At 38.7% G+C, this 12,146-nt stretch overlaps 1 protein-coding gene across 1 annotated transcript in view; it reads right to left on the reverse strand.

Annotated features, from left to right (window-relative positions):
- mmp17a (matrix metallopeptidase 17a) overlaps positions 1-12,146 on the reverse strand; it is a 99,948-nt gene that overhangs the window by 12,582 nt on the left and 75,220 nt on the right. The window contains exons 4-6 of the mRNA XM_026174043.1: positions 9,980-10,266; positions 1,744-1,920; positions 1,113-1,215 (exon numbers count right to left, since the gene is read on the reverse strand). Coding sequence (XP_026029828.1) covers positions 1,113-1,215; positions 1,744-1,920; positions 9,980-10,266 — 567 coding nt within the window. The remainder of the gene's footprint in view (positions 1-1,112; positions 1,216-1,743; positions 1,921-9,979; positions 10,267-12,146) is intronic.

The following is a 12,146-nucleotide window of genomic DNA, read 5'->3' on the forward strand; positions in this document are numbered from 1 at the left end:
TACAATTACAATCATATTCGCTACTATGCCGCATACCCACTAGACATAAAACATAAAGGAACCCAAAACGATCCAACCGAGTTGCAGCTGTTTGCATATAGAAAAATGTCACGATCGTACTCATCTAATGAGAGATGTTCTGAATGTGTGCACAAATGTGCATGTTATGTGCTTTAATTAAATGGGCTAAATATGAGGTGAAATGCTGTCACACTGAAACGGTGCGGTCTTTCAGAACATTTATCCCACAAGCTAATAAGTGATTTAAAGCACTGACGTGGTCAGCCTGCCAATTATCAAGGCAATAGCACTACAGACCTGCCACTGTGAGTGGGAGGGCGAGAGCTCTCCTGTTATCAACAAAGATCTCTATTCAGAGCTCTTTTAATGAAACTCTGCTGCCTATAGTGGTCAGCATTTGTGACCCTTGGCAAGCATGATATAGCTTTTCCACGCATCATGATAACATGGAGTGGGTGAAAAGTGAGTGATGAGGACAGTGAAAGGCCAATATTACTGATGGAAAATGGGCTTCTATTCTTCCTTGGTTTTAAAATGCTTTTAAATTGTGTGTATGCATGGAGGTCAGGAAGCAGCGGGTAGCAGGCGGCTTTCAATATAGCATGAAACATAAAATCTAGCTAAAAGGGCTAACAATTAAAACATTTATTCTTTATTATGGACTATAGCATTAGTTTAAATGGTTAAATAATGTGCAATTTATTATGCAATAAGAATAATATGCAATATAATGACCACATCTGGAACATGATATGTTGTGCTGTTGAAAGCACTAAATTGGCAGGGCTGTGAGAAACAGCTTTTGGAGGTAGCAAGCGGCTGTTTTTACTTAGTTTTGCTTTTCTGGGTGAATCTATTGGGGACGTTTATTACACTTTCCACTCCAACATCTTTAGTGCAGTGAACAGAAAGACCCAAGGGGGCTTGTAAAAAGAATAAACCACAATTTTGTGTTTGTGTGTGTGTTTGAGAAGGCCAGAAAAGCAGAAAGAGAGAAGATGAAAGGTTGAAGTGTATCATTTATGTGTTAGGCTACCAGAATCATTAAATTATTTGCACTGTGCTGAAAGCACACCAGGTGTCCTACTTACAGGAGTGTGGATCTGTTTTCGGGGAGGTCCAGTAGAACAGGAGGTTCAGCTGTCTGGGAGGGGTTTCCTGGTCGATTTGTATGGGAAACTGAGTCTCTGACACCTGAGAGGGATACGTGTGATTTCATTTGAAGAGGAAAAACAAAACGTGGCAAAAAATTACACTGTTTTATTCCTTCATGTAGGAAAAAAAAAGATTACTTATATTGTCACATAAAAATCATCAATTTCCAGAAAGAATTGAACATTTTGCACATTTTTAAAAATTGCTTGCTCAGTTGTTCATCATTTGTACGTGTTTCTTTTATTACAACCAAATATAGCAGTCTTGTCTTAGTGTCTGTCTATCTTTAATTTAGTTCAATTCATTCTCCTCCATTCTGTCCCGTCCTTTAACATTCTTTCCTGCACTTCATTCTCAGCTCATGATCATTAGTCTCCCCTCAGCTCACTGATACTCTGTATATCAGGGAATGGTGTGATAAGGTCATATGCCATAAAGAGGTCCAATTAACTCCAGCCACGTTTTCATTAATCAATAACAGTACTCTACACAACTTGTCAATCCTTTTCTGTTTCAGTCACACGCACACACACACACCGATATGCAGAGGGAATGGAAACCTCATACCGTAGAGCTGCCAGACTCTGACTTTGTCTTCATAGGGTAGATCATATTTCAGCGGGTCTCCCACGGGACCCTGGTAGTATGGTCTCATGATAGACTCTATGGCTGATGTGTGCACCAGGCCGATGGCATGACCGAACTCATGGACTGCAACTGCAAACAGATCCATCCCATGAGATTCTACGGCAGACACAGAAAGAGGGGAACACTCATTAGCCTTACATGCATATCTGACTTTTTTTGGTCTCATACCTGCTCAAAGTGGACAAGACTGTGTGAGACTATTAAAAACCTGCATTAGTAATGATGCACATTAGAGGTCGGTACAGGAATAAAACATAAAGACGCACTTCTGGAAACTATTCTTAATTTATTTAAGAGAGAACTGACTTCAATCAAAGAAGTAGCTGCACACAAGTATTACTGCTGCTCTTCACCACGGTAGAAAGATTAAGCCACAAGCATGACAAGAAAAGTTACCTAAGAAACACCTTCTCGTTCCTTTCTTTAAACATTTCAAAACTAACCTGCGCTCTTTTTAGGGCAGTAAGAGAAAACAGCGGTGTTATCAATGTGAAACTGTGACATAGCAGAAAACTACTATATTCTTCTCTGCAGTTTAACCATAGCTTGCCTGTATCACCTCCAGCTTTGATTGAGATCACCTAGCTGCTTACAGATTTTTGTAAAACCCGTATAGCCACTGTTTGCGTGTTTATCCCTTTTATGAGTGAACTCTATAGGTTGCAAGTTAAGAAGCGTGACAGACAGCTCCTGTGGCTGTGAGTGCTGTTAGGAATGTGGTGCAGTGAGATAACTATGGTAATACTGCCTGAGCCCCTGGGCTGCCAATCAAATCCTAAGTGTGGAAAGACACCCAAAGAGGCTGCAGGCTATTAAAACACATTTCCCTGGATGTTGAGCTAAGAGGAAACAGCAACGCTTCCAAAAACTCCTTGTTTGGCTCTGCTAAGCAAGACAAAACCTGGTTTTTGAGATTTAGATTCGCAAAAATGTGAGTGCGGGCGAGTCGAGCCAAGCTAGCTTAGAGTTCCTCGGTGACTAGGATCAAATCAGCATTCTGTTAACCTTATGTTGGCCTCGACTTGGGAACGTCTTAGCGCTGTGCTCTGTCAAAAGACAAAGGACAATTGGAGAAGTGCACTTGTGCTTGCTGCACCTGGGATTTCCAGAAGCCAAATGCCAACTCTAATCTACATGAGCACAAGGTGGAGAGAGGGAGTGTGGATAAATGAAAGGATCGAGGGAGAAAACAGGGATTCAGAACAAAGTAGGCACCATGTCATCGCATTTACAACCCATCTGAGGTTGACAGACAAAAAAAATGCTCGTGCCTGCGGACAAAGAGAGATTTACGTGGATGAATAAGACTTATTGAGTTAGACTCCCATGCCTGGAAAAAAAAACAGACAAAAAAAGAAAAGAAAGTAAGCACAATAACATCACTGACAACAATTTGTGTAATTCCAGGTTATTATAAGATAAAATATTTAAAAAAAAAGTGCTACTACTTTAATGCACAGTAAATACAATGCAATAAGGTACAATACTCTCTTGGATATGACATGATGAGTCCAGAATGCTGCAAACATGGCCTGCAGCATTTGGTTAAAAGTTTAATAAGAATGGTGTAACATAAGGTAGACGGAAAGAAACAAGTACACAACTAGCCAAGGGCTATCCTTTTCATCTGGCGCCAATCCATGCGCTATTATGACCTTGCATTACCTTGTGCCAATCTGGAATCGGTTTATACAGTGCTTAACAAATTTATTAGATCACCACCCAGTGTAAGGTTTACGTCACAGCTGCCAACTACCAAAATCTTTCTTTATGTTTCTGTAATGGTGAATCCACCGGTATGCACCAGCTCTTTAATCAAAAAAAATTATTATTGTTGCTATCTATGTTTTTTTTTTCTAATTTACTGTAAGAAAAAAAAATAGTTTCAGTGGTTGAATTTTCAGTAATCCAGTACTTTTAGTTTTAAGCAAGTGTTTTAGAGGTTTTCTTTAACAGGGTGGTCACTGTATATATTTTTGAATACAAATGTTTAAATTACACATTTGTGTTTAAACTTGGTTCATGTGGTAAATTAACGAAGGGTGATGATTCAGAAGCTCCTGAGGCCTTTTTTTCTATCAATGATTTTTATAACTGATTTCTCAAACTAAACAAATGATGAACTACATGTTTTTTCAAACTTGTAACACTCAGAAACAAAACGTCTGTCTGTAAAAGCAGTTTATTACAACCTGTAATTGCAACACCATAAAAACAGTCTGTTTAAGGAAACACAAGGCAGTGCCCACGGTTGCAAGAACTTGGGCTTTCTCACAAAAGACTATTGTTTGTTTCCTTATCCACACTCGAAATTACACCATTTAATGTAATAAGTCTATTAATATAAGCTTGACTATGAAGGCAACTCTGGCGATTTCCTAACCTAACAAAACTCCTTGCAAATCACCAAACACAGCTTAAAAATAATTATAAAGTATTCACTGGCGTGGTGCTGAGGGACGGGCAGTTAAAGATGGTTTAAGGTGAAGGACTTCCTAACATCAAGGCATTCCTATTGTAAATGTTGGAATCTATGCAGAAGTACTTGTGTATTGGATCGGAGTTTTTATACTTCATCCAAAGTCTTCTGGTAACATTCAACCCACATATTTTGCTTCTGCATCTTTCCCCGACGGACTTTCTATCTAGAACACTGGAAAGTATACTAAAGGCCTAATTTTCTGCAGTACTCTAGTGCAACCTCTCGTTGCTAAAACCCAAATAGAAAGCTGATCAAACTTGACATCAATAAATAAACTTTACTTTTTAGAACTCTGTGAAAAAGTGTCCAGAGAAGCAAACTCACATTTTTAAGTATTAATCAAAGTTTCGTGAACTCCGCTGAGCTTCCAAAGAAGGAAAACTAGACAGAAGTAAGATTCTTGTACTGTAATTTAAAAAGCATGCCCAACTTTTCATTTGGAAATCAAAATCTGTTCCGAGTGAGACGTGTGACAAAAATAAACATGTAATGGTGACACGGTTTCGAAATGACCTCAATTATATCTTTGGATTACTCCAATTTCGTGCTACTAGCCTCCAAAGATAATCAGTGTAATAATAATATTGCTCTCAATGTATCGGGTCAGGCTCTATTAATAAATGTAACTCTGCCTATCCCATAATCAGTATTTGGAGACAATACTTCTTCTGAGCTGCAAAGTGTATGCAAAGAGCTATTATATGATGTCAAAATTAACTGTGAGAAATGGAGATCTGCATCAGCTCCTTTGTGAATATTTAGTGAGCTAAATTAGGCAAGCTGGCAGCTGCGCAAAAATGATCCTTTATATTAAGCAGGCCGAAGAGCTGCTATACAAAACTGTTTAATCAATACATTTTCAGATTGTAACAAAACCCAGAAGCAGAAACATCTGGCTCGCAGACATGAGTGACTAAACACAGAGTAGAAGAACTGGAACAACATGCTGGTACCTTAAATATTCTTTTAAGGTAGTAAAATAATGACAGATTTTGAAATGAATTCCATCCATCCATCTATTTTCTTCTGCTTATCCAATTCAGGGTTGCATGTGGGCTGGAGCCTATTCCAGCTGTCTTAGTGCGAGATGATTGGTGGCAAAAAGGGATCACCCGCTACTCTTTGGACCAGGTTATACAGGTTATAGAGGTAATGCAAGTTAAGAGGGTTGCAGTGAAATTTCATATACGATACACTGAGAATTTTGAATTATATGTGGAAATATAAAAAGTAGGTAAACGTTCACAAAAAGTGATATGAGATTTAAAACTCAAATGGAGGTCAAGATTCTCAGAGGTGGTCTATTAAGAGGAAAATGTAGTGACTGGCCTTCTTAGTAAATGAGCTGTGGCCGATTACCACAATGTCAGGTTTGCCAGGATTGAGATGGTGGAAAGTTAAACAAATCCACTTTGTAAAAAAACCCAAATGCAAAAAAAAGAAGCCAAACAGTCATGAGAGAGAAGTAAAGCTTCTCACATAGCAGTGGAAAGAAAGTTAAGCAGATGGCCTGATATCACTTCAAATTAAAACTGAAAAGGTCCAATGATTGACCTTTAAAGGTATCCCACCTGGGAGAGAGATGAAGCAGAAGAAGGTATCGAATCATTATCATGAATACTAAAATGTCTGTCAGTGAAATATGATAAAACTGAGTGAAGTAGCAGAAATGCCAGGTCCAGTTAAACTTTCTCTAGGTTTAGAATCGCACGATCAGTGGTGTCAAAATCAGAAGTTAGAAATGTGCTAAAAGGGGGAGGGAAAGACTTAAATAATCATGTATGCACCCAGAGGAAACTGATTGATTAATTGATAAGCCAGCGAATGCAGAGGAAATAACAGGAAGGAGACCTATTTAACAAAGAAGTATTTAACAAATCTTGTTGAAATTGTGTCTTTGGGGAAAGATGATGGGTGCACTTAAGTAATTATATCTTTGATGCAACAAATGCAACAGAAAGAACAAGCACATTTGAAATTCAATAATTTCTAATCATCTTGGTCTAGAAGTGCTAAAGTGCTTCAAGGAATTTAAGTAGACAGTAAAAAAAAATAAAATAAAAGCAGCATTTACACAAACCTGAATTCTGAGCTAACTTCATTAAAACATTGTAAGCTGCAGCGAACGGGATTTTCTTTGGCACTGGTTGGCCATAAGACACTTTCCCCCCTTTATGGAGTACAGGCGAAGAAGAAGAGGCAGCTGCCTGATTACCAAATGAAAGAGTCTGATGGGATTTTTTTTTGATGTACATTTCACCCTTCATCACAGGCAGTGAAACACTAGCCTTGAAGGCTGGAACATCTAACAAGGTAAGATGATTCACTGCCAGCATCTTTTCTCTCCTGCTCACAGTAAGAATCTGTGTTTTTAACACTAGTGCGGTCTTCCATCAGGCCGTCACCACCGCTGAGCAATTCGTAGCTGGAAGCACGAGTCTTTGCACAGAGAATTTTATTTGCTTAAATTACCTCTTCTAAGTCAGCGTTTGTCTGTGTAAGACAATTGTGTGGCTTGAAGAGATCAATAGAGGTCATGAAGACAAGAGCGCTCCTCTGATCCCTCTTTTCTTTAGCAACCTGCTCTCATTAATCACGACCACATTGACCCAGACGATGCTCTGAACTCCTGGAGCATCACGTCATCATGCCGTGACACTGATGCAGGCTGTTGGGAGATGTAATTGAAGCAAATTGAGTTGCGGTAACATATGTTTCCTAGTTTTAGGGCAAAAGCAAACAAAGAAATTGAACTATCACCCTGCCTGCAGACTTGGACTACGTGTCTTTATCGATTGGGTTTTTGTCTAAATTAAGTATTCAATATACTTTTATTTGACAAGGAAATTGCATTATATAACAATCACAATGGATTGTTTCAAGGAGCTATCGCACTAATACCACATCTTCAGGTGTTTCTTTTTTCAAAAGAAAGGTTTAGTATTTTGGGAAATACGATTCTGTGAGCATTATCATTTCATCTAAGGCAAGAAGGCAAATAATACTCGCAAAATGTCAGACATTAGAGTTTAAAAATAAACCACATTCAAAATGCATATACGTGTTATTGACTGTGCATGCATAAATTAGATTTAGATTCTTTTTTTTTTTTTAGCCATTTTTAGTTCAAATTTAGCTGTGCTTCTTATTTTGCAAGCACATCCTGCAGTTGACTAATAAATATAAATAGTTTACAAAAAGTAAAAGTAGAAGGTATTGCCTTTCCTTATGAAATAGAGTGGAATAGAAACCTCTCAGTAGAAGTTAAAGACTATAAAAATGCACTTCCACGCAAAAGAGCATGCCCACAACCCTAGAAATCTCATCTCTGCTTCATTGCGTCGCAATTACTCTTTCATCGATTGTCATTGGTGCAGCTGTTAGCTGACATCACAAATTATAGTGGTGCTTTGTGGTCTGGTGGAGACATTTATTTCAGCTTCTGATCGGCACAAATCAAAAGGAAACATTTTGCTGTCGGCTAAAATACTTTAATCACCCTAAATATGGTGCTATTTCCCTCTGGTCTTTTAAATTTAAAGACTCAATTCTTGTAAAAAAAAAAAAAAAAAGAAGCCCCATGGCATAGTAAAATTAGATCAATAAATGTCAACAGTGAACAATAAACAGCTTGTGCTAATTGCTGAAAAAAAAACTGATTTCCTCGGTTTGGGTAGGACGTTGGAGTGGATTCTTTGTTTGTGGCGGTTGGAAGAGATGAAAGAAGGTCTTTTATGCTTCCTAACAAGCTTGTGAAAACAGTCAATGCTGCTGTAGTCACCACACTGAAGCCACAGCATGTTATATTCTTAGTTCGAACAGATAAAATATTGATAATACAATCTGGAACATGAATAAAAGGTAGGAGGCGCAGCTTGGTTCCAAAGTACAAGTACAAAGTACAGCAATCTTGTTTTGAATACAAAAACCTTGGTGAGTATGGAAGTTCAAAACTGTTCTCAAGCACTTTTCATTTTGTTAAAGTTTTGTTGACGCAGACCGTTTCAGGCTCTTTATTTCATAGTACTCTGGAAGTGTCTCACAGAAACAGATCATCCTTCAGTTTTTTATGTTCTTTTCATTCAGGCACACTCTTTAAGTAATACAACTCACCGGCCATGTTGTTGGCTTCAAGTGCTCATCAGCGTTTTATTGCAAATATCTAATCAGCCAGTCACATGGTCGAAACTCAGTGCATTTAGTCGTGTAGACATGGTCAAAAGGTTTAAATTAAGTTTCAGAATAGGGTTGAAAGGTGATATAAGAGAGTTTGAATGTAGCACGGTTGTGCTTGTAGGGTTTACAGAGAATGGTTTGAAAAAGGAGAAAATATCCAGTGAGCACCGTTCCTGTGGGTGAAAATGCCTTGTTGATGCCAGTTGTCAGAGTAGAGTGGTCAGTCTGCTTCGTGCTGTTGGGAAAGCAACAGAAACTAAAATAACTACTCCTTATGACCAAGGTATGCAGAAGAGCATCATGTTAAACACTGAAGCAGGTTGGGTACAGCAGCAGAAGGCCGCACTGGGTGCAACAGCTTGCACGGGCTCACCAAAATGGGACAACAGAAAATCTGCTGTTATCTCTGGGTGGTAGGTTCAGAATTTGGCTTAAACAACATAAAGGCTGATCATGCCTATCCCATATCTCTGAAACTGGTCATGCAACATGTAGCACCTGTATAAAAAAGGCCAAAGCAGACTGTGCTTCCTCAGGAGGCTGAGGTCTTTCAACATCTGCGGGAAGCTCCTGAGGATGTTTTACCAGTCGGTGGTTGCTGGAGTACTGTTCTATGCTGGGGGAGCAGCACGGCAAAGAAGGACTCATCCAGGCTGGAAAAACTAATCAGGAAGGCTGGCTCTATGGTCGGCATGAAGCTGGACACTCTGGTGACAGCGGCAGAGAAAAGGACACTAAAGAAACTGCTGGACATTATGGACAATGCTGGGCATCCTCTGCACACGGTCGTGAATAATCAGAGGAGCCTATTCAGTAATAGGTTGCTTCTCCCAAAGTCAAGAACCAACAGACTTAAAAACTCCTTTGTCCCACACGCCATCAAGCTGTTTAACTCCTTGTTGGAGGAGAGAGGGAGGGGAAACAGGGGGACAAAGGAGGGCGGGAACAACTGAGCTTTAGTGCTTTTTTTCACTGTGCAGTATTCGTAATATTCTTTCTTATATTCGACTGTGCAATAATCACTGTGCAATAGACTCACTCAAATGTGCAATCCACTGGTATTCCTATTTATCCCTATTATATATTCTGTATTTATATTATGTGGTATATTTATGCTTATATCCTTTCTCTCATTCCCCTTTATTGTATCTGTAACATGCAACTTCTGCTGTGCTACTGGAAACAGAATTTCCCGGAGGAACCCACCCGAGGGATTAATAACGTTTCATCTAATCTAACCTAATCTAATTAAGACTGCAGTGTGCCCATCTTCTGATGGCTACTTCCAGTAGGATAAGCCACCGTGTTACAAAGCTCAAATCATCTCAAACTGATTTCTTGAGCATGATACTGAGTTCACTGTAATTAAATGGACCCCATAGTCACCAGATCTCAATCCAAAAGAACACCTTGGGATGTGATGGAAAGAGCCAACAAACGCAGCCAACAAATCTGCAGCATCTGTGAAAGATGTAGCTAATAAAGTGTGTTCCTTACCTGGTGACCTGAAGGTCCAGGCCTCGTCATCATCAAAGTGTGTATCCCCAGCAGTAAACCTCTCTCCAGGGAAAAAGGCATGTGCCACTGTGCCACCCGGCCCATCAAAGGGGTATCCATCGTTGTGGTCAGCCTTAGTGAAGTCGATTTGAATATCTGCATCACTGCCAGCTACTTCATGAAAGTTAAGGGGCGCAATATCGCTCCAGACCTTCAGGGCGTAGTACATGAGGGCTCGAACAGTGTCCCTGCCCAGTAAAGCCGAATCCTTAGGAAAGGTCCTGACTCTGTGAGAGAAAACAGAGATCACATATATGCTGAGAAAGAATGTGAAATAGATGGATCGATCTATCCACAGTATAGATCGAGTTCTTCATTTCAAATGCCACCAAACCTTTCAAGACTTTTTTTTTAGATTTCTTTTCTTTCCTCTTTTTCTTTTCTTTTCTTTTTTTTTTTTTTTTTTTTACACATCATGAAGACGTTTTACAGAAATATCGTTTATATCTGTCAAATACTGAAAAGTAATATAGTTTTTATGAACTCTGTTAATCAGACTAATCAGAATCTCCTTTTTGATCTTTCATGATTTACAGCAACATTTCATTACTTTTTCACTGTGGAGTCGCTGCTCTTTATAGTACTGTATAAGAAGTGCTGCATTAGAAATACTCAGTTTCTCTGCCAAGATAGGCGACTCTTTTCATCTGACTTCTGGTACAGCTTTAGTGTTATTGATTAGAACATTTTTCTGGGAAAGTGAACTCTCTTCTTTGAAAGAAGAACATTTTATTCTTGTTTTTATGAAAGTATAGTACACTAAATCTAACTCGTGTGAGTGCCAAATGAAGCACTCTGCACTCCTTTTTTCCATCTTAAATTTAAGTTAATCCATATTTCATTTATTTATATACTTCAAAGGATATCGCACATTAATTTACATCAATAAAGTGAATGTATCAAATTCTGATGAAAGGATTTGGTCCTTGGCCTTTCCTGCTTCACAGAATAACAGCAGTGAAATCTCACTACATTTATTCCAGTATAGTGTTTTTTTAGCTATATTTTGGCTGCTTTCTCAGCTGATACCAACAAACATAAAGAAGCATCATGTATTAACGTAACAGTTTTTTTTCTTTTTTTATTACAAGGAGATGAAAAGATATGAGATGCTTCAACATTTTGAAAGAATAAACAGCCTCATGTGTGGGGTCTATATACAGGTAAGGTATAAAGTTTCATGTTACGGTTGTGCTTAACAATTCTACGAATGGAAAAAAAGATAAATGAACAACAAAGTTATTTTTTTTTTGCTGCAGTGATTTTCAAACTTGTTTTTTTTAATGCCAGCCTTCCTCTTTTTCATTGTACTTTTGTTTTTCTGAGTTTTTTGCTAATATTCCCAGCAAAACAAAGTCATTCATGAGGCTCCATTAATATTTCTGGCAGTGCTTTTCCATTGGGTTAAACATTATTAACTCAAACATTAATGAGAATTTAGGGGCGAGTGCTTTTGCACTGGTTTAAATGAGCATATTTCTAACATAAAGTAGGCAAAATTATCCCCATCTATATTTCTCTATAGCAAGCAAACTATAAGCTAGTATTCAGTGCTTAACATGAATGCCGGATGGATGTACCGTTTCTACACACTATGGTGTGAAAGGTCTGTAGCTACCTTTACTCTTAGGAAAACAACTATGCCCTGTGACCCAGCAAGTACACTTTCAAAATGAATCAATATAGGAAACATATCCAACAAAGTTTGAAACTGTGACCTCATGAGAGCTTATTTTCACCCATCTTTAAAGCATTTGCTCTCCTCAGGACCTGCTAAGTGTTTTCTGATAACTTGAGTCACAAAACCTTTCAAGCTACATTCAGTCCTTTCATCCCCACATGAGCTGGAGAAGCAGCTGTTCAGACGATTCAGATCATAGCTCACGGTCACTGGACCTTTACAGTCAGGCAACCTCCTGAACACCTGCCAGAGGAGATCACAGCAATCAGAGCAGCGAGGTCTCTCTAATCCTTTAAATCACTTCTCAAGACACATGTGCAGGTTCTGTTTCAGTTTTGTTTTCATTTATCACCGCCTATCTTTTATCCAGTCTTTATTGGGACTGGTATTTTTTGTTTTGTACTATGATGGACAAGACAGTTTTAG

Source organism: Astatotilapia calliptera, chromosome 7 (assembly GCF_900246225.1).
Source record: "Astatotilapia calliptera chromosome 7, fAstCal1.2, whole genome shotgun sequence".
NCBI classification, from domain to species: Eukaryota; Metazoa; Chordata; class Actinopteri; order Cichliformes; family Cichlidae; genus Astatotilapia; species Astatotilapia calliptera.